Here is a 23,487-nt window from a genome sequence, read left to right on the forward strand (position 1 = left end):
TCTAAGTCAGTAGTGTGTCTGTATGTGGCTTGAGCAGACCTGGACTGGCAATGTGACATACTGGGCATTTCCCAGTGGGCAGATGGTCCTCAGAGCCCAGATGGTTTTTTTAAAAAAAATATTAAGTCTTAAATTATTTAAGACTGTTCCACAAGTTAGAAGGCTGCACACAAAAACTGCTGGGCCTTTTGTTTGTCCCTGTCCCAGTTCAGCCGTGTTGAGGAGGCTTTCCTAAAGTGTGGTGCTGAGCTGAGCTCTGCTAGTTGGCATGCAGCATGTCATCTGCATCTAGATCATGCCCGCCAGCCAGGGGGGCAAGAAGAGCCCAATGGTGCCCAGCAGGCACACAATTATAAACATCCACAGGAAGATCCTGTCGATTACCATGGCAACATACTTCCAGTCCTCCTTCACCTGTGCAGAGAGAGAGAGAGAGAGAGAGAGAGAGAGAGAGAGAGAGAGAGAGAAGGCGGGAGGAAAGAAGAAAGTATTTGTTAATGACCTACAAATGATATGTGTTGCCACAAATGAGCAATGAGATGTCATCATCTGTATGAAATGTAAAATTATGTTACCTGTATTATTATGCATCATATATCATTCTATTATAATTATACACATGGACTCTGTATTCACAGACTGAAAGGCCTACATTTTCGAAACACATTATGTATCATGCAGACATACTAATAGCAAACAATGTACATTTTTAGGTAACTAATCATCTTATAATTCAGAACATGCTCTATGGTATGTCACCATTACAGGCCTAAACAAGTCTTCAAAATGAACCTTTACCGATGAAATGACATGTTGCAGGCATAATGCATTTCTTGGTGATCTAAGCTCATTTGCTCATATGCAGTATACTGCAAATCTGGGGTGCGTTTCTCAAAAGCGTAGTTGTTAGCCACGTTAGCAACTTGGGTAATTGTCAATGGGAAATTAAATTGCATTGCAAACAACAAAGTAGCTAACATAGTTAGCAACTATGGTTTCCAGAAATGCACCCCTGCCTGACTAGTCCTACATTAGTCCTGTACTTACACTGAAATCGGCGTCCTCCGCCCGCAGGTGGTCTGCGATGTAGTGCACGCCCTCCAGTGCTCTCTGCACGCTGGGCGAGAGCAGGAAGGCCGCTGCACTGGTGCTGGTGCTGGTGGTGGTGGTCTCTGATTCCCCTTTCATCACAGCCCTTCCCTGGGGGGCGAAGGTGGTAGCGGAGGAGGAGAGGAGGGTACTGGGGGTGGTGCTGTTCCCCCCCCTGAGGCCCGGAACCAGCTGCCGGGCCGAGAGCGAGAGCGGGTGGCCGAGTTTGGACAGCAGGGGAGGGGTGGACGTGGAGGTCGTCGTCGTCGTCCCGGCCCGGAGGAGGGGGGGTGGTGGTGGCGAGGGGGGGCGGAAGGACAGGGAGAAGGCGGTGGAGAGCGTGCCCAGCTCCAGGTCCTCGTAGCAGCAGTGGCGGCGGGGCTCGTCCCCTCTCCCGCCCCAGGTGGCTGAGGTGCTCAGGTAAGGGGCGGTAGAGGGGATGAGGGTGCTCAGGTAAGGACCAGGTATCCGCAGCCCGCCCTGTCGCCCGTGGTGGCTCTGGTGCTGCTGGTGCTGATGCTGAAGCCAGCTGCTGTCGCCATGGTGATTATGATGGTTCTGCTGGTGGTGGTGGTGGTGATGGTTCATGACCTCGTGGACGCGATGGTTGTGATGGTGGTGGTGGTGGTGGTGATGTCGCTCGCGTTGGCGTTGCTGAAGCAGCAGGAGCTGCCGTCTCCGGCGTCCGTCCGGCGCGGGCCGCTGCATGAAGAGCCAGCGCGGGATGAGGTCCAGGAAGACGGTGTGCACCCAGCGCGGCATCTTGTGCGTGCCCGGCGAGCGGTGGTGCACGTTGAGCACGAACACCGTGATGACGATGGACAGCGTGACGAAGATCATGGTGAAGAGCAGGTACTCGCCGATGAGCGGGATGACCAGCGACGTGGACGGGATGATCTCGGTGATGAGCAGCAGGAAGACGGTGAGGGACAGCAGCACCGAGATGCAAAGCGTGATCTTCTCCCCGCAGTCTAAAGAATGAAAGTTTGGAAAAATAATTAGGAAAAACTTCAGTGTTTCCCCCAGATTTTTTGTTAGTCAAGGTGATAGGGCATTATAAGTTCATTTTTGACCAAGCACCTTTAGAAATTACATTCACAACATCTTCTCAGGTGTCCTAGTCAAGGTGGTAGGTGTTTCTTCTCAAGGCCACCTTAGCAATAATGTGCTGGGGGAAACCCTGGCACTATGGTAGTGGTAAGTCCACATCCATTAAATTACATTATATTTCACTTAGCTGACACTGTCATTTTACTCAAAGCAACTTACAGTTATTATTTGTCAGGGTATTGGTTACAGTCCCTGGAGTAATGTGGGGTTAGGTGCCTTGCTCAAGGGCACTTCAGCCATGGATGGAGATGTAGGGGGAGGTCAGGGGGGGATTTGAACCTGCAACCCCCCAGATTGAAAGATCAACTCTCTAACCCAGCCTTTTTAAACTTAACCCTCTGAGGTCTAAGGCCTTTCAGAGGCTTTTAGACTGCTTGCACCACCCTGACATTTTCAAGTATTTTCAACTAACAGTAAGCATCTATGCAAAAGTGGAATATATGGTTGTATTGTGAAAAGCCTGACAAGAAATAATCTGAAAAAAAATTGGATGTCATACAAACATGTTTTATTTAAATTGAGTATAAACACAACTGTACAAAAAAAACAGGTTTCAGAGGTCTTCAAAAAGTTCAAGAAAACACACAATAAATATATCTAGCCAAGACTTTTGAAGTTTGAATCTTGTAAACAAATGTGTTGGCAGCATAAAAAGTGAAAAGGGCATTTAGAAATGTTTTGTTGTTTTCATACAAAATGCAAAAAAGAATGACTATGTCACTGCCACTGCCTGTCTCATTTGAATACTAATGAGATAGGTGTGAACAAACCTCTAATGGCCCACACCCCCCTGTCAATCCCCATGTGCTCTGATAGCCCCAACCCCCCTGTCACTCTACGTCTGCTGTGTTTACCCTACCTGAAAGGGGCGTGTTGTCACCTCTGAATAGCCACTCAAGCACCGGTACTTTACATGTCAATAGCTATAGGTGTGGCTGCTACAGGCAGAGAGTACAGAATATGCGAAGATTTCTTTTCACTTTCTTTAAATTGGGCCAGCTATATAATTTATTTAATATATATATATTTGAAATCTGGAAGGTCTGAGGTTTCTAATGGTGTAACTTATGTGTTTCAATGACAAAAACTCACAGAGTTACAGATTTGTTTTTGGAGACATGTCAAATTGCCCTCTCAAGGGCAATTAGACCTCTATGGGTTAAGGGGGATTCATACTTGTCGTGACTGGCGCTACCCTCCTTCATACTTCACTCGCGACCTCACTCGCGCCGTCACGTGACCCAAAATGACGTCACACGCCGTGGCGCGAGCTGCCATGTCGCGACGTCGTGCACCCCACATTTTTTGCAACTTGTCGTGCGCCACCAGCAAAGAGGCTTGAGACAAGAGGGCTTACTCACGTCATAACAGCGTAGTAGGAAATGATGGCGAGGGGAGTACGGAAATGTTATTCACTGTGGAACAGGTCATAGGACAGCGTGAATGTCTGTCAGCTGTCCTTAATTACCCCCAGCAATTACTGCTGACCAACAGCTGCCGTTACTTGGCCACAAATTATCCATCATGGTGTCGCCCCCACTGACCATGTGCAAGGGAGTACGAAAATGGCATCCATCGCACCCACTGACCAATGACCATGCTCAAGGGAGTTAATTTTCCATCCACTCGTGTCCTCAGGCAACGCCCCCGTACTACACCGTGGCCAATGCATTCCCCGCCAAGAGATTGTTCTTTCTCTTGAGTTTCTTTGGCCACCAGCGACCACGCAGGTAGGCAGACAAAGCAGGAGTTGCGAAGAGAGGCTACAACTACTGTAGGCTACTACAGAATGGATCCTGCATCATTTTGAGGATAATAAAATGTCCTAGAGAGTTATTTTATCTTCTCTCTTGAATGTTGTTCAGTGAAACAATTGTTTACTTTGTTCAGAAGCACGTTGTGTTCGGCGATCTATTTATAAATTCTGCCGCCAGAACAATGCTCTCACATGGTCTTGGAATGATCTGGCAATGTAGGCTACAACAAAAAATATGTTTCAATGTGGTAAGTCACAAGTCAGACGTTCAGTAGCCCTACAGCAGCCGTGTTTGGCTTTCTATTTTATACATCCATAGAACTCACGCTGCGAGTTGCGAAAGATACTGCCGTTTCTCTCATGAACAGCAGAGGGCACTTCCGACAATGCGAGCGAAAGCCATTTGAAGTATGAATAGTCTGTCGCAAGTGATGACGTCATTAATGGTTCTCGCGCCAAAGTTTTTTTTTTTTTTTTTTTTTTTTTTTAAATTCTCGCGCCAAAGTGCGCACGTGAAGTATGCAGAGCCCTTTAGGGCCCACTCGGAATTGTCAGAAATGTTCAGGGCCCACTTCTGACCCAATTTGTAGAAAATAATTTCAAGGCCAACTTGGAATACCTTCAGGGCCCACCATAGGTTGGGAACTACTGCTCTAACCACTAGGCCACGGCTGCCCCATTAGTATCCCTTACCTGAGGGCAGGTAGAAGACGAGCACGGTGAGGCAGGAGATGAGCAGGCAGGGGATGATGAGGTTGATGGCGTAGAACACTGTTTCCCAACCTTTTTGTCTTATGTACCCCCAAGCCTTTTCGTTGTGCCATGAGTACCCCCTAAGTCAAGTTCTATACCGCTTTCTTTATCCCAATGTAACTAAACTACATGTATTTGATAAAAATTACATGTTTCCAAGTACCCCCTGCAGTGTGCTCGCGTACCCCTAGTGGTACACGTACCCCTGGTTGGGAAACACTGGTGTAGAAGAGCGGCAGGCGCCGGATGATGAAGTAGTAGGTGATGTTATTAATTACTGTAATGCATTGCTTTTTGCTGTAATGCAGTAATGTAAGGCATTACAGGGCAAAATTCTGTAATATTTACTTATATTTACAATGCTAAATAACTTAAGTTACAATGCATTACAATGTCCTGGATTGTAGTGATATTCAGTGAGGTGGGCCAGAAAGAAGCTATTCCTGAACCTGTCAGTTTTTAGTCTGTTTGATGCCAAAAACACCTCCTGGATGGGAGGTGAAATGGTCATGACTCATGAGTTTGATTTACACTGTAATAAATTGCCAGATCCATATTTAGGCCTACCGTTCTTTTGGCGAAAGTAACTCAAGTAATACAAAAGTAGTCTAATGCCTTACATTTTTAATATGGTAATATTGTAGTGTAAGGGATTCTTTTTCAAAGACAGTAACATGTAATCAGTAATACATTACTGTTTTTAGATGCGTCTCACGCATCTCTATAAGAGGCTTTGTCTGTCCGTTGGTCCGTCCGTCCCTCCGTGATGCGTTTCTAAATTGTGATTCCCTCTTGTGTCCATAAGGGGGCAGAGTTGAGTAAAAAAGGTTGATAACCACTGGCAAAGACGGACGCATCTGTTGTCCGCGTGTCAGACTTGTTTTTGAGTAACTTGTCAAACACTGCTTACCTGAGGGCAGGTAGAAGACGAGCACGGTGAGGCAGGAGATGAGCAGGCAGGGGATGATGAGGTTGATGGTGTAGAAGAGCGGCAGGCGCCGGATGATGAAGTAGTAGGTGATGTCCACGTAGATCTCGTGGCAGCAGTCGTACTTCTTGGTGTTGTAGGTGCCCACCGCATTGATGATGGCCCACTCGCCGCTCTCCCAGTAGTCCTTCAGGTCCACCGTGTTCTCGATGCGCTCCAGGTCGATCTGGAATCAATGAAGGAAGGAACGAACGAACAAACATCATACTCTGTGCAAACTCCTAATCCAAAATGTGTTTATTCATGCACAATTTATTATTTTAATCCATTTAATAATAATCCATAATCTTTTACCTATTAGGAGTTTTTTTTAAAATGTATTGTGGAAGTGTGTGTGTGTGTGTGTGTGTGTGTGTGTGTGTGTGTGTGTGTGTGTGTGTGTGTGTGTGTGTGTGTGTGTGTGTGTGTGTGTGTGTGTGTGTGTGTGTGCTACTACTGCTGCAAAACAATTGCCCAAACTGGGAGCAAAAGCCACTTGACTTGACTTGACTCGAACGAACAAGCAAGATAAGATACCGGTAAGATCAAACTTTATTGTCTGTTTGCAAAGAAATGTCTTTCATGGCACTTGTCAACAATCCACATATAAACACATATTAAAAACACATAAGGACACAACATGGCGAATGAATCCCTGTCGGCCCACTGGGAAAATGACTTGTATACTAGATTAGCAGACCAGCCCTGCTTTAGGTAATGACAGTATAAAATTTGTTGACAGCATGGTAGAGGTCATGGGCTGAACTGGTATGAAAAATCAGGCTGGGAAATTTTACCGAAGACCAGTCCAACAGGCTTTGAGATAGACAATGAAGCGTTTGACAAAAATGTGCTCATCAAATATGAGATATTTGAACCCTAACAGCCAAAATGCTTTTTAAACATCTGACTATCTTGAAGAGTCCTGCTGTAGTAGCATGAGTACTGGTACCACTATTGAGGGTAGGGCCAGGCTGAAATTATCAACAGTCCGTTGGGCAAACACCCTGTAGGCCTATACCATATGGCCAATCCAGCCCTGGTACAGGTTCCCGCACAACATTAAAGCAAGAGACACACAAACAAACCTTGGCCTTGTCGTAGGTCCAGGAGCCGAACTTCATCTTGCAGTTCTGCTGGTCGAAGGGGAAGAAGGTGACGTCGATACTGCAGGAGCTCTTGTAGATGGCTGGTGGCACCCAGCGCACCTGGCCCGTGTAGAACAGGTGAGCCTTGGTCATGTGGGTCACTGCAAACTCCCCGTCTGCGCTGCAGGGGGACAGGAGCGGGAGCCATCAGTCAGTCACAGGGTCCGATTACCAAAGCCATATATAACAGGACCGTATTAAGCCAATGTGGTGCCCCCGGGCACTTTACCTCACCGGTGCCCCCTTTATAAACAACATTTGTTAAAGGGACACTGTGTGAGATTTGTAGGTGTTTATTTCCAGAATTCATGCTGCCCATTCACTAATGTTACCTTTTTCATGAATACTTACCACCACCATCAAATTCTAAGTACTCATTATGACTGGGAAAATTGCACTTTTCATACATGAAAAGGGGGATCTTCTCCATGGTCCGCCATTTTGAATTTCCAAGAATCGCAATTTTTAGCTGCAAAAATGACTCTACTTGAACCATAATAGAAAAGATGTCTTTATTACCCAGAAAACTTTCATGTAAAGATCAAATTTGGCAATTGGCAGCCCAATTTCAATGAGCAGCATAGTTTGACCATTTCCTGCACAGTGTCCCTTTAAGTTTGTGTCTTGTGGTACCCCCACATTGGTCAAATACGGTCGGTGCCCCTGGGCACTGTGCCGCTGGCCCTTATGGATAATCCGTCCTTGGGTACAAATCATTACAGTTCCTCACGTCCTTCTCTGTTGCTTGTTGTGGCCTCGTGATGTACGTCTAACTCAATGTGTGATGGTCAAAGTTTTATTCAATATCTTACAAAAGCACAGTTCAAAAGTCTCATTTTCAATCAGGATGAGGATCAGGATCACCATCTACGGTTAATAAGTGCATGTCTGTCACGATGGGAGATCAAATAAAAATTTGGTTTATATTTAGTAATAATTGGTCTGTGATGGCACTGAACTGGCTTGTTGACCAGAAAGTGCCTGCAAACTCTGGACATACAGGAATTACACAGAATTATCTACTAAGAGTACTAGACAGAAGAGACACTCTAAAGAGCCAGATTGCCCATCTCCAAAGAAAATCTCCTTTGAGCAGACAAAGGGAGTGTCACTCCCACTACTCTGGCTTGTCATAACCTCAGCAAGCAGAGAGCATAAGAGCCACTAATGCTGATGACAGGCAGTTATCATGCAGCTCTGTCTCTGTCTCATATGGCAGGAACAGTAAAAAAAAAAAAAAAAAGCAGTGATAAAGGTGCACTGTGTGGAAGGGTGGCCAGAGTAGGTATTGCAACTATGCGGCTCATTGAAGCTGTGCTACCTATTGCCAGATTTGATCTTTTCATGAATATTTACTGACTGATAAACAAATATTTAGGCCCTACTAATATGCTCAAGTACAGTAAGTTTTGTAGCAAAAAATGTCTATTTCTGGAAATTCAAAATGGCAGAATACTCTCTAAGTATTGAATTAACACTGCATTTTTTACTGCTATTGTTCAGGATGACAGGTCTTTATACAGTTATAAATACACTGTAGAGGATGTGAAACCAACTCTCTAAGTGTTGAGTCAACACTGATTATTTTACGGTGCACCTGTCATAACCTCAGCAAGGAGAGAGCATAATTGCAGCTAATGCTGAGGATGACAGGTCTTTATCGGCCAAATCTGTCTCCATCTCCTATGGCACAGGCACCTGCTTTTAATGGCACTGACTAAACACCCTGAGGAGAAATAAATTCACCATCACAATCATCATGACCAGGCCCTCTTCAGCTGAACCACTGCAGTAGAACTAATTAAAAGCAGACGGCATTTAATGATAACAAATAGCGCACAATGCTCAGGGGCAAGCTATAGAGCGGACAAACAGGGCATTTGCCTCTGGTCCCTGGGCCCTCCTACTCTGTTGGTGTGGGGCCCTATAATGACCTTGGCAGGCTGTATGTCTGTGGGTTGTGGGGGGGGGGGGGGGGGGGGGGGGGGGGGGGGGGGGGGGGGGGGGGGGGGGGGGGGGGGGCGGGGGGGGGGGGGGGGGGGGGGGGGGGGGGGGGGGGGGGGGGGGGGGGGGGGGGGGGGGGGGGGGGGGGGGGGGGGGGGGGGGGGGGGGGCGGGGGGGGGGGGGGGGGGGGGGGGGGGTGGGTGGGGGGGGGGGGCTATCAGTGTTTTGCCCTGGGGACCTGCGTGCAATTTGTCTGCCACTGGTAGTGCTTATCATAATCTATCAAGACTATAAGAGGGGCTTTATCAATTAGCGGTTTAAAGCATGAGTAAGAGCAGTAGGCATTTAGGATCTGACTCCTGAAAATTAAGCAAATAAATAGGCCTATCAATTTAATTTAGTGTCAGTTAACCATTTCAGGACATTGGTCGAGTTTATTTTTTCTTCTGTGTAGAAGGTAATAGCACTGATGGAAGAAGTAGTGACATTTTAGAAGTTATGCAAAAAAAAGAAGGTTTAGAGAACAGAAACACATTAAACGGTAGACTATACAATTTGAATCATTCATTTTCAAATTGGCTACTGTACCAATACACATAACACATGTAAAATCCCTCACTAATGTTGATGAACGAGAGTGGCACCATAATGGAGATACCAGATGTGAACACAGGGTGGAGCCCTATTACAGGTGAAGATGTGGAAATATTCTGTAAACAAAAACATTGCATTATGTTACATATAAGCAAACAGTCTGTGTGTGGGGGGGGATGCTTTGTAGGACGTGTCCACACCACATAACGATGTAATATGACACATGAGCACTCACTTATTGTAGAGGACAATGTCAGGGACCCATATGAGCTCTGAAGGCACTCTGATGGATGTCACGTTGTCATAGTCAGATGGTTTCCACCGTAGCTTGTAGTCATTCCACTCCTGATTAATTATATCCAGATTTTTTCATAAAGATGGAAAGATGGAAGAAAATGGGAAACGTATATGATTATATTAATTATCAACATACCAGTGTACCAACTTGAAACATGAGCATCAAAAAGCCTCAATACAGTAAGACTAGTTGCTCACAACTTAACTCCTTGGTTAGCGTGACTTTGGATAAATGACCTTCACAGGCATAATTATACTGTACAATATCTGGTGGAGAGTTACTTGTGCACAATCCCTGGTGCTGAACAAAAAGAATCTGAGGAAGACCGAGAGGTCGAAACGTCATTGCCGTTGAATGAACGAATAAAAAGGAAAAAAAATAACTTAAAGAAGAAATATCCAAAGGAGTGTGCGAATTTTTTTTAAAAAAACACTGTACAATATCTTGACATACAGTAACACGAGTTGATGTACTGAGAGATGTACTCAGATGCACAATCTCACTCGACCAACCAATCAGTGTATGACATTTTGACCAGGTCTCAATATATGACGCCAAATGACGAATACCTCCCTTTAGTGTTGCATAGTGCTGCCACTGAGAATAGCATGTATCAGTGACAGTGGAAGTTAAGTCAGAAGTTTCGGTATAGGCAGCCTGACTTAAAGCGTCATTATGCTCCGCAAAAGGGGAACCTTTGGGGTCATACTGTACATGTATATTGAGGTCTGGTCTTATATATACATTTGCCATCATATGTTGAGGTCTGGTCATATACATTGTACCTTTGGCATCATGATGAGTGTGTGTTAGACTGGTTGTTGAGAGACCCCTTCATTCCTTTGAGTTAATTTGACCAAAAACAGTAAAATAAATGCAGTGCTACTTCAACACTTATGCCTCTTTTCCACTGCTGGTTTTCTGGTAGGCCTACCAGAAAACCGGCAGTGGAAAAGAGGCATACCGGTAAGTGTTAACTCGGCCGCCACTTTTTACTTTTCGAATAGGCACGACACAGATCAATCGTGAAGCAAAATGTGGCGGCCGAGTCGCGCTGTGTCGACCTGTAGGCCTACCAGTGGAATAGTTAAGAGGCAAGTAGTGAGCCCATCTAACGCCTTCTCAAGTGTACTATTTGGTCCCAGAGTACTCTCTCTTCGTGTTGAATTAACACTGTTTGTTTTTTACCGTGTCGCAATTTGACCTCACCTGTTTCAGCCACACGTTGGTTGTCATCATTTGGTTCTTCTCGTCCTGTAAGCAGATGACAGCAGAGACACCAAGCAGGTCAGGTCAGGGGAGTGGACTGATGAAAGACATTACATTCATTGCATTCTACTGACAGTGTTCAAGTTTAGACTTTGACTTAGACTTCTTTATTGTCCATTAAACTTACATGAAATGGAAAATTAGTTTGAACTCTTGAATAACTGTTGAATTTGCAGGAACGCGCACACGCGCACACACGCTTGAACTCACACACGCAGACATACACATACGCATGCACACACACACACTCACACACACACACGTACGCGCATGCACGCACGCACACTCACATGCACGCACATATACACACGCATGCATATACAAGCATACACACTCGCACACACACACGTACGCGCATGCACGCACGCACACTCACATTCACGCACACATACACACATGTATATACAAGCATACACGCACACACACACACACACACACACACACACACACACACACACACACACACACACACACACACACACACACACACACACACACACACACATACACACACACACACACAAACACACGGAAACATCACTGTAGTGCTGAACCGACAAGAAACTTTGAGTTCACTAAAGACAGAAGTGTTTCCGTTTTGGCAGAGGACTGATGAAAGACACTGCACTACATTCTACTGAAAGTGCTCAAGTTTGAACTCTTGAATAACTGTTGAATTTGTAGGAATGCGCACACGCACGCACGTTCGGACACATGCACGCAGGCACGCACACTCACACACGCACGCACACTCACACACGCACGCACTCACACACACACACAAATGCACACTCACACACACGCACACACACTCACTCATGCAGATGCACGCACACAGGCACACATGCACGCACGCACGCACGCACACACGCACACACACACACACCCCCACTCACACACACACACTCACACACACACACAAGCGCGCGCGGTTGAGGACTGATGAAAGACACTGCACTGCATTCTACTGAAAGTGCTCAAGTTTAAACTCTTGAATAACTGTTGAATTTGTAGGAATGCGCACACGCACGCACGTTCGCACACATGCACGCACACGCACACGCACACGCACACACACGCACACAGAAACACACACACACACACACACACACACACACACACACGCACAAAAGCACACTCACATACACGCACAGTCACACACACACTCACTCATGCAGATGCACGCACACAGGCACACATGCACACACGCGCGCACACACNCACACTCACACATACACACATAAGCGTGCACGCGCGCGCACGCACGCACGCACACACGCACACACACATCGAAACAGCACTGCTGAACCAACAGAAAACTTTAAGTCCACTAAAGACAGAAGTGTTTCTGGTTTGGCACGCGGATGTGTGGTGTGGTGTGGGGGAGCTCCTGGCCGGATTAAGATGGCCTGGGGCCCCTCGGCTACAGGTTGCTGTGGGGCCCCCCAAAAGGCAAATTTCGCAACAAATTTACATAGACAGTGTCATAATTACGAGCTTGGAATTCAACTGTAGTACTGAACACAACAGATACATTTTTCAATATTGCAGTTCTGCATTTTTTTCACTTTTGGCTGATCAGGGCCCCCCTGGCAGGTGGGGGCCCCTAGGCTGCAGCCATATCTAGCCTGTGCATTAATCTGGCCCTGGGGGAACTCCTGGGAAAGCGAGGGAAAAGATGAAGGAGAAGAGAGATGAGATGAGTCATGGAGCTGGGCCCTGGCCAAGAGAGAACTAACTCTCTCTCTCTCTCTCTCTCTCTCTCTCTCTCTCTCTCTCTCTCTCTCTCTCTCTCTCTCTCTCTCTCTCTCCTTATCTCTCTCTCTCTCTCTCTCCAGTTCGTAAAGGGTCACTGAGGCTCCTTAACCATGGTGAGCACTGTGAGCATCTCAGCTTTAATATCCTTGATGGTCTTCAAGGACCTACACTGACACGACTCTAGTGGACGTCCAGGGGGGCCTATTCCAGTGAAGTTGCCAAGGAGATATTCTTGAGATTTACGTACTTTGTTATTGATTTAGTTAGTTAATTATATTATATTTACACTATATTTATGCCAGTAGGTAACCTACTGTAGACATTTTCTTCATTTACATGTTTTCTAGTGCACAGAGTGCACACAGCAAACTCTATAAAACTCTTATGGATTAACTCCACTTCAGATAACATTAAAGATCCCACTAAAAAAGTGTAAATTTTACTTTTTAGTCAGTGTAACAAAAGTTAATTCTATTCAGAGCTGTAGAGTTGAAATGCTATTGGCACCTGCAGAATTTTACACTGACTCTTGACTTTCCAGTGACTTTCTAGTTCTAAGATGTTCATTAATCCAAGTGAATGAAGGATGAATCACCGCACACTGGTATCTTTGCTGGCAGTTTATTTGGTGAACAACGCGTTTCGCTACTGCTTCATCAGGTTCACTGTTGAGAGTGAACCTGATGAAGCAGTAGCGAAACGCGTTGTTCACCAAATAAACTACCAGCAAAGATACCAGTGTGCGGTGATTCATCCTTCATTTACTTGGATTACTCTTACTGCACATCACCAGCACCTGGACAAGTGGTTGTGCACAGGGACGTTATTTTGATGTTCATTAATCAATCAGGGCTCTACATTAACTTTTGTCATTACCAGCATAAATGGCAAGTAGATGTTAATCTTACTAGACAAACACACACTCATCAATGGGTCGGAGTGGCTAGTAAGTTCTCTTTTACCAGCCAAACTGAAATGTCACCAGCATTTGGCCGGTTGGCTGGTGTTCATTCAGAGCCTGTCTGATTTCTCAGCACCCCAAAAACAGAAAAAAACACCCCCATGACAAAAACACAGCATGACATAGGACAAGACAAGACCCCTTCATATTTCTAAATAGAATACAATCAGGGCTGGACTGGCCATCTGGCATAGTGGGCATTTCCCGTTGGGCCCTTCACCCTCGTGGGCCCCCATTTTTTAATTTTTTTACATTACTGAAAATAGGGGCCCACGAGGGTGCGGAGCCCACCGGTGAGTCAGTTCTCCAGCACTAATAATAATGAGGGGGCCCCCTTAAATCCAAAAGTGCCCGGGCCCTATTTATCCCCCAGCCAGCTCTGAATACAATGATAAAGTACAATGATAAAGTGCAGTTATTTTACAGTTGGATTCTTATTTAACAGGGATGTACTGGTGAGGTAGGCATGCCCTACAGCCCGGGCTCTATTTGTCTGGAGTGAAGGCAGCCTGAACCTCCTGCCTGAAGGCAACAACTCATAGGCCTGATGTAAGGGCATTTTGGAGATTTACAAATTACATTAAGCTGCTATATGTCAACACTTGGCATGGTACACTTTTCCATTGGCGACAGTTAATTTGGTGTTTACAGGCTGTTAATATTCCTTTGTATTGCTGAGGTGTTTTGGGATACAGGCACTTAACTTTATTAGTGCGCCATTATCATCCAAAACCATATGACGGATGACAGCAGGTTTATTCCCAATTTTAGTGAGAGCGGGGGACAGATTTGAAAACACATTAATACGTTTACAAGACGATCTCTGCCTTGACATCTCCTTTCCTTTCCCATTTCCTCTTCCCCATAACTCGCGGTGAGGAGCAAATGGTGGTGGAAGCAGACTGACGGAAGCGAAGCACTCTTATTTATTTGCAGGGCCAATTTTATGCACCCTCAATTTTTCGCTGATGCCAACCAACCCCCTCTTGCCCTCTCTCTCCATCTACCAGGATGACTGGCTGAGTTATAATGGCAATAGACTTGTCACCACCAGGCAGGCAAACTAGGCACCAGCTAAAAGGGCCCCCCCTGGTAAGCAGGGGTGCCAACAGTGGGGGACAAAGGGGGTAGTTGTCCCGGGCCCAGAATTGGGTCCTTATTACATTGCATGAATTGGGCTGGGGGCCCTTTCAGATGACTTTGTCCTGGGCCCAGCCCAAGCTGTCAGCGGCCCTGCTGGTAATGACTGTTTACGTATTCATCTGACAGCAATGACAACTTTGTGAGTGACACAAAACCTCCCTAAATTCAATGGTCAAAGAGTGCAGTGGTAGCTTACTGCTGTCAAAATCCCTCTTGAGGGGCGCCCTCCTCAATAGTTTAGAGAAACAGGACCTGCCGTGGCCTAGCGACGGGAAACTTGTCTGCAATACGGCCGACCCAAGTTAGATCCCTGGTCCCGGTAATTTACAGACCCCTCCCCGTCTCTCTCCCCATTCGCTTCCTGTCCACCTCTCATACTGTCCTGTCATCAATACAGTCGAAAAAATCCACACACAAAAAAAGTTTAGGGAAACAAAAGGGCCCTCAACTCCCTATGTGCCTAGGACCCCCAAATACCTAGAAACGACTCTGATAATGGCACACAACTTTGCGATGGCAGACTGCACTGCACTTATCTCACCAGGCCGGCGGATAGCGGCATAAACCCCACGCCTGTGCCGCCTGCTGTCATACCTGAGGAAGCAGACGGCTAAAAGCTTAAAAGTCTACTGACAGCTGAGAAGTTATTTATTAGCAAAGCAACAAGTCTGAAGAAAGAGGCTGCTGATGTAGGCCATCCTATGCATTGCAGATAGTGTGAGCATTCCAATATGCCACCTTGCTTCCTCCACTAGTGCTTGTGGCCTCGCCCCGCCTCCTGGCCCCTCCTCCGTGGAGAAAACAAGCTGTCAGGCTAGCCACAACAACTTTTGGGGGACTGTTTTTCATTCACCTTCCCAATTGCAAATGAGAAAAAGACTTTACAATTGAGCTTTTGCAAAATATTGAAATATAATACTGTTGTCAGTGATGTCATCATGACATGTTACTTCCTGGTACGAGGCCACAAGCACAGGTGGAGGAAGCAAGGTCACATAATTGGAACGCACCCAGTGTGCCCCCTGTTAATCCTAGTGAGGTCTTTGCCGGTCTTTGATTGCCCCAAACACACATGCACAAACATCAAAATCATCACAAAGTTCATCCGAACATTGATTTGATATTTGCAATGAACATATTTGGCTTTCTCGTATATTTTTTGTTTCTGGTTTATGGAACTGAAAGACAGTGTTGTTTCTTGGCTTTTCTGACCCATCGCATTTTTGTGTATGACTTATTATATGCAGCCATAGCCTAGTGGTTAAAGAGTTGGTCTTTCAATCTAGGGGTTGCCGGTTCGAATACGCCCTGACCTCTCCCATCCATCCATGGCTGAAGTGTCCTTGAGCAAGGCACCTAACTCCACAATGTTCCAGGGACTGTAACCAATACCCTGAAAAACTGTAAGTCGCTTTGAATAAAATGAAAGCGTCAACTAAGTGCAATGTAATATAACATGCTGTGTAATCAGGTTGTACATATTTTAACCTCAGGGCAGGTCTAAGACACCAATGCACTGATGAAGGCAACAGCCTGAAATGTTTGTCTGTTTTTATCCTGCTAAAGAAATATGTTTTTAACAAATATTCTGTTAAGACAACTGTTATACTGTTTTACTGAATTACTGTTTTATTTAACTGGAGACACACCATGGCGGAGAGCGGTGTATTGGAACTATTACCTCACCTATGCACCAAACCAAAACAACAGCAGAACAAGATGCCATATTGTGTACCCAAACAACAACTACAGCTTCCATGAAAATCACGTGATATCTCTGAAATTGACATGTCAGTAGCCCCTTAATGTGTGCCGTACCTCCAGTGGCATGCTGTAATAGTCACTGAAATGTAACTACCATAGCACTACAATACTATGACACAACACAGGCCCTTTAGTAATGCACCACGACTTGGTCATTACCATACTGGTAAAAACAAATGTATAAAGCCGCGTCTTCAGGGGTTAAAGAATGTCCCTAAATCCCATCTGAGTGAGGCCCTCCGCACACCAGTTCTACATGATACTTATTCAAATGGGAGACTTTGACAAGAAGGTGACATAAGATAATAGCTGGCACTTCTGTGTTAAAAGGACCCTGCTTATAATGTAAGAGGAACCTTTTTACTGACAGGGATAGAAGAATGCAACGTAAGCATAGATAGACGCATCCTTGGCATTAGTACAGTACAGTACAGTGCTGTAATTTCTACCTGAACACTGTAAACATTACAATCCAATACACCAAAGAACCCCCCATTGCCATTGTGAGGAAACACACAGTGGAAGAACCATTAAAGGTTCCTTGTGGAGCCTTGGGTTTCTTTCAAGAACGCTCGGGTTCTTCAGAGAACCTTTGGGATCTGTTTAGGTTTGGGTTTGGGTTTGAGGTGAAGTGTTGATGATGGAGAGACCAATACTCACCACGTCGATGAGCTGGGCGATGGAGAGACCAAACTTCACAATGACGACGTCTGTGGTGTTTGGCACGGGTCTGGACCACTTGTTGTAGCCGATGAAGAGCTTCTTGAAGAGCTCGTCCTCGGCGTGCGAGTGGGTCTTCTCAAATGTCCATGCTATAAAGACTGCAAACAAAGTTCTTAGTTTAAGACTTGGAAACCCATCTGTGGGCATTTACCTTTTACGACTGGCTGCAGCATCTATCTGTATTATTATTTACCATCGACAGCGTTGACAGTCCTGACTCGTTTTAATTAGGTATATGGATCAGTAGCTTGATTTCTTTGAACAAATTAACAAGATGGTCAGTGGTCCATGTGCTGGTGTGTAAGACTGAACGGGCCGTTCTATTAAAACTCTTTATTAGGGCTGCACGACATCAGAAAAAAAAATCGATACTCGATAACAGCATCCAATAGCTCGATAACAATATTTAATCGATGTTTAGAAATATAACCGAGTGTTTTTCTTGTCACTAATTTGTCGGTCTGTGTGGGAGGCGTGGCTTTGGTCATGGCGGGCTTCCTGCGCATTTGTTGACATTCAGCAAGAGATTGGAATGCACAAAAATGTTTTACTTGTTCATGATAATCAAATCATTTTCGCGATACGCATATCGCCGCTTTTGCTATGGCAATTTCGATAGCCTGGTAAACCAGCGCCACCCGCTGGACACCGAAGTGGCAAAGATCACTGATTGGTCAAAGTGCCGGCATGGTTTGAAAAAACAACAGGTTGTTCTCATCAACAATCTGTATCGTTCATCGGGGCCAGACTAAATTACCCTGGTTTCACATTTAGGCTGGTTTATCAGGCTACAATTTCGATACATTTTCAATATATTGTGCAGCCCTACCCTCTATCCACACCATGCTTCTGTACGTAATACATGCACTGGCTCTTTGTAGACATCTGGATGTACCATATTGTTGGAAACACAAAATATGCGGATGAAACACAAAAGATGTGATGAAAGAAGCTCACAGAACAATTACTTACACTGGAACTTGCAGCAAAAGTACCACAATCTGCCAATGCACAAAACAGTATATTATCATGTGTACCAATTGTAATGGTAGAAACCTTGTCGCTTTAAACCAGTGGTTCTCAACCTTTTTTGAACAAGTGCCCCCTTGACCTCATCATAAGCCTGCTAACACCCCCCTTAGTATTACAAAATAAAATAGACTAATGCCCCTAAATGGCAACCAAGCACCGCCCCCTGTCAGCTTCCCTGGTTGTTCAGAATGTGTGGAAGCGCATCTCTACAGCTGGTGGAGGAGCTGGTGCTTTGATTAGGGTAGCCTCCTTTATTTATTTACATTTTTTTGGGTGGGGAGGGCTTTATTTTTATTTATTTTTGTGATAGGACAGCCGAGACAGACAGGAAGCAAGTGGGAGAGAGAGACAGGGAAGGGTCGGCAAAGGACCCAGGCTGGAATGGAACCCAGGTCGCCGGTGTAGCAGTGCAGTGCCCTACCGTTAGAGTCAAGGTAGGGACCGAGTAGCCGCCCCCTCTAAGTGCACAAGACGGGCCAGCTTATGGCAGGACATTAACTACCTGGAGCCAGGGCTATTCAACTCTGATACATAATTAAACATGATATAGAAAGTGTATTAATTACAGAGGGGGAAATAAGGTCTATGAACTTCACTTGTCCTTTATACATGAATAAGTACACCCAGAGAGAGAGAGAGAGAGAGAGAGAGAGAGAGAGAGAGAGAGAGAGACCAACACAAACACACATTATGCACACATATGCACATACATTGGCCATACTCTCTGACACACACACACATACAGTCTCTCTCTCACACACACATGCACACACGCACGCACGCACACACACACACACACACACACACACACACACACACACACACACACACACACACACACACACACACACACACACACACACACACACACACACACACACACACACACACACACACACACACACAGGGAGACGTCACGTTTTAAGAGAGAGAGAGGGGGGGGGGGGGGGGGGGGCCAGGTCTGCATGCCAACACTGTCAAGTCCAATCCAGTCAGCCAAACCTTTGAGGACACATCTAGCCAGGGTTGCCAGATGTGACTGATAATTTTCAGTCCAAAAAATGGCCAAAAAAAAACAAAAACGAGGCACTAAATCCCTTACCTGACTCTTGCCCTCTGGTATGCCATTCCACATGGGAACGCCTCCTTATGACGTTGCTGAACGCAGCCAGATGATGTAAATTCAGGTTACTAAATCCTGTCCAATGTGAACTAAATTCTATTGATTTCTATGGCAATAAAGTGACAGAAAAATCCACCCAATACCTTTGTTTTACCCACAGACTGTCATCCTAAATAGCCCAGTTGGGCAGGAAACTGCCCAATCTGGCAACACTGCAACTAGCTACCCCTAACCCTATGTGTTTCCTCACTTCAGAGGGTTGAGCCATGCCAACAACCACAGTGCATTGATTGTCTCACCACACGGTTACCTTTGCTGTCTACTAATGTGTGGAATGCAGACAGAGTTTCTTTTCTTTTTTTTTTGAAGTGAGAAGTGTGGAAGGGGTTACGATCAAAAGTGCTGGGAGGAATGAAGTGTCTTTACATTTCATCCTCTGGGGTGCACTTTACGGTAAGCACCCTCACTGGGTTTAGGCTGGAGTTTGACTTCACCCTTGGCTGCAGACCATTAGGATGGTAAATACTCCTGCAGGTGAAGCAGGCCAGAAGTCACACCACACAGTAGTTCACATTAATTCAACTCTAAAAGAGTTATCTTCTTGATTGCATTTGGTTCCATTGTACTCTCACTGTGTTGAATTAACCCATTTTAGCCCAAGCCCTTTTTGGGAAAGGGTGCCCTCTGCCTATTAAATCCTAAATATCTCAGCCACCGAAGCACATACAAACATGGACTTAGTTGCATTCAAAAGCTAGGACCCACATTTTGCATCAGAATATGTTCATTCACTTCACACGTACCCACATGTTTAATAAAAAAACCTCAAATCTCAAGAGCCTGAATGCAGCTCATGTGTATCCAGGCTAAAATAGGTTAACCCCTTAAGACACAGCATTATAAATTAACTGTTACCAGGATGGCAATGACCAAGTTGTAATATATTACTAAAGGCCCCGTGCACTGTCATACTTGTGTAGTAGGGCCTACTATAGTACTTAACTTTCAATGTCTATTACAGCGTGCCACAGGAGGTACGACGTGCATTAAGGGGCTACAGGCCAACATTCAGGTTAAAGACTACTCTGCATCAATACTGGGCACTGGGAATATGTCCGGCTTGGGAACATGGCTGTGCAATTTAAGGTAGGTTTAGGCTTATGTCTAGGTTCCCTTCATTAGAGTGGCTCTAACACCCAAGCCTGCACCCACTTCACCCTCTCTAACATGGGAATGCTGTGTATCAGTGTTTTAACTTCAATATAGCAATAGGCTATGTATTGGGTGTCCATGGTTGTTGCGCTATGCAGAGGTGCCATTCATGAGTTCATAATGAACACTCAAGACAGGTACTGTAGGCCTACATTCACCAGTGGCGAATGACAAGGCAGGTGAAATCATCTGTGTTAGAGGAAAAACATGGCACGATTCTTACTTTATGAACCTGTGATTGACTGCTCTGCTGCTATGTTGTGCAGTGTCAAACTCCCTATTAGGTAGTTGATCTTCCAAACTGCTGGCTAACACCCTATAACCTTCACTTTTGATAGCAATTAGCAAATTGTAGACAGGACTACCCACTTCCTAATCACTCAACTAATTAGTGGATGTGATCGACATGGGCCTACATCAACTTTTCAAAAAAAGAGGCCGCACCTTGCATGATGTGTAGTTCTGGTGTTCTTATTGCACACATTTCACACATTTCAGCATCTGCTCTTCAGTGTGCATTTGGGCCAGGACAATCACTATTTATTTGAATGAGAGTGAAGCCTGCTCCCAGCTGAAAAATTATTCTTGGCTATACTATATCAGTCATTTCAGTTGAGGTGGTTGAAAATAAATCAGTTTAGAAAATGGAACGCCACATCATCATTATGTAGCATAAAATAACACCATTGCTCCTGATGCATGCCTGAATATGGGCATATAGCCTACCAACAAAACAGGATAGGATACCTTTGCTCCTAAGGATTTTAATTAAAGTCCAATATCACACCTTATTCAGTATCTCAGCCTCACCCACTGGGCCGTATGATTTGTGTAAATAACTACTACGCACTACAGCGAAGTCTTATCTTGAGTCTGAAGATAAAAAGTGACTTTCTCCAGTGGCATTATGAGCTTATAAATAAATAGTGAGAATCAATTACTTTCAGGACACACTTGGCCTGAAATCCTGGTCTGCATGCATGCATGCATGGCAGTGTGTGGGCTTTTTGACTAATAAGATCGTCGTGCTTGAACGAGACACAACAGAAACGAGGGGATTGCCATCATGTATAATTCAGAACGCATCTCCACTTGCGCATGCTGTATTAGAAACAGCGCCTCGATTATGCGCGCAGCCCGCGCGTCAAGTGCAGGCCCCACATCTGTTCTCGAAGCTGTGGAGGGCCGGTAAACGTGCAGGTGAAGGGCCCGAGGACTGGAGACAGCCGTAGACGCGGACAGATCAAAGCCAAGGCACGCCGCAGGGGAGATCGGAGCTGGCGCTGTCACTCGTGCGTCTCGCACCATCAACGTCTCGGATCATGGATGCGACCCTGCATGTGCGCTCTAGGCTGCATGCCGCTGATGCAGCGCCAACTCCTGCCCCCCACACCTGGCGCTGGCGGAGAGGACGTGGCCTGGATCCATCCATCCATCCCATATAGCGTAGTTTAACCTACCCCCACCTGAGCAAACTGTGTGTGTCAGGGCCTGGCTCGTTTTTCACACTGCTGTCACAGAATTTTCTTCTTCAAAAAACCCTGCAAAGACATCAGCTGCCTGCGGTGGGGGATGATGACTGGGTGAAAAATGATCATGATACAAAAAAATGAGTGAACGAGAATGGAGTAAACGAGAATTTGCTGAAAGACTGGCATTTAGAAGGGGAGGAAGCAAGTAATGTGAGGACCACACGAGTCAGCTTGCTGACACTGACAGCAAGTGCACCTGCTGCGCACTCCACACTACGTTGCACACTTCACTCACACGCCCGAGAAACGGCTACAGACAGAACATTTTGTAAGTCATGATGGGCTGATCACTGTAGAAAATAATGTAGAAAATGCAATTAAAGGCCATGTCACGTACATAGGTCTACGCCTAACTTTTTAATTCATTTTTCTAATGTTATGGATCTGGATTCATTTAGGCTAATTGAATGAGCTCACGAGTCGCTCTGACATCCTACTTACTTGTCTCGTAGAGAAGAAGACACAGAAGTGTTGTTCTCACTGAGAACAGGTGACTCTGCGCGCGCTCCATCTCCTTTGCTTGGATGACAAGTGCCAGCTTCGAGGAGTTGATCTAATTGCCTGGCTGATCCTCCTCCTCACGACATGTTTGCAGAATTACCGGGTGCGCAGAAAAAACGGCACTGTGTAGCACCGGAGGTGTGGATTTTTTGCTTTCCATCTTTGCTGTTGACACGGGTTTGGAACCTGCTACATGGTTAATGTGCATGCATTTTATGTTTTAAAAAAATAAAGATGTTTTGGTCGGTATGGTGGCCAGGTGTCAAAACCCTCAGTGACAAGTCACGCGTTGTTAGAATATCCACTTGCTGATTGAAGTTACTGTATTGACACACGCTGCTACCTGACGGCAGAAATCCTTGGCTATATTCACAAAATAGTCAGAAAGTTTGGACAAAGCATGTCTCCTCGTTAAATGTCGCAAACATTAAATAACCCGAAGCTCATTAAGAAAGCCATACTAACCCATTTTGAATTACCAACATGTTAAAAAAAGAAACATAATCCTTGGATATGGTCCAGGGTTGACGTCGAGAATCCCTTTCAATAAGTCACCACGTTTTTCAAAACGTTAAAAAACGCACACACATTTGTGTGAAAAAAGTCAAACAGATTGCCTCGGATTGCAGATTGAGTAGCCGAAAGGTTAGGACACATGGAAAGTTGATTTCTCCGAATGACCCTGGCGACACGCGCAGTGTGGAGTCCCCCTCTCGACTGCTCTTCCGTTTACGCGCGCACAACGAACTGGCCACTGATGTCAAGATGCAGAGGTGGGACTTGATTGGACGTGCTTTCCAATCAGCTATG

The 23,487-nt window shown here is 45.5% G+C and overlaps 1 protein-coding gene across 1 annotated transcript; it reads right to left on the bottom strand.

The window, feature by feature from the left end:
* Nucleotides 1–156: 156 nt before the first annotated feature.
* chrna2b (cholinergic receptor, nicotinic, alpha 2b (neuronal)) lies at nucleotides 157–22,861 on the bottom strand. Its single transcript, XM_063223583.1, has 9 exons — nucleotides 22,618–22,861; nucleotides 17,215–17,375; nucleotides 10,869–10,913; nucleotides 9,597–9,706; nucleotides 6,764–6,944; nucleotides 5,619–5,862; nucleotides 1,725–2,060; nucleotides 1,048–1,199; nucleotides 157–414 (listed from the first exon to the last, which is right to left on the bottom strand). Exons 1-9 carry the CDS (start codon nucleotides 22,685–22,687, stop codon nucleotides 289–291), a joined length of 1,425 nt encoding a protein of 474 aa, XP_063079653.1. The 5' UTR covers nucleotides 22,688–22,861; the 3' UTR covers nucleotides 157–288.
* Between the last annotated feature and the right edge of the window lie 626 nt (nucleotides 22,862–23,487).

Source organism: Engraulis encrasicolus, chromosome 18 (assembly GCF_034702125.1).
Source record: "Engraulis encrasicolus isolate BLACKSEA-1 chromosome 18, IST_EnEncr_1.0, whole genome shotgun sequence".
Classification (NCBI taxonomy): domain Eukaryota; kingdom Metazoa; phylum Chordata; class Actinopteri; order Clupeiformes; family Engraulidae; genus Engraulis; species Engraulis encrasicolus.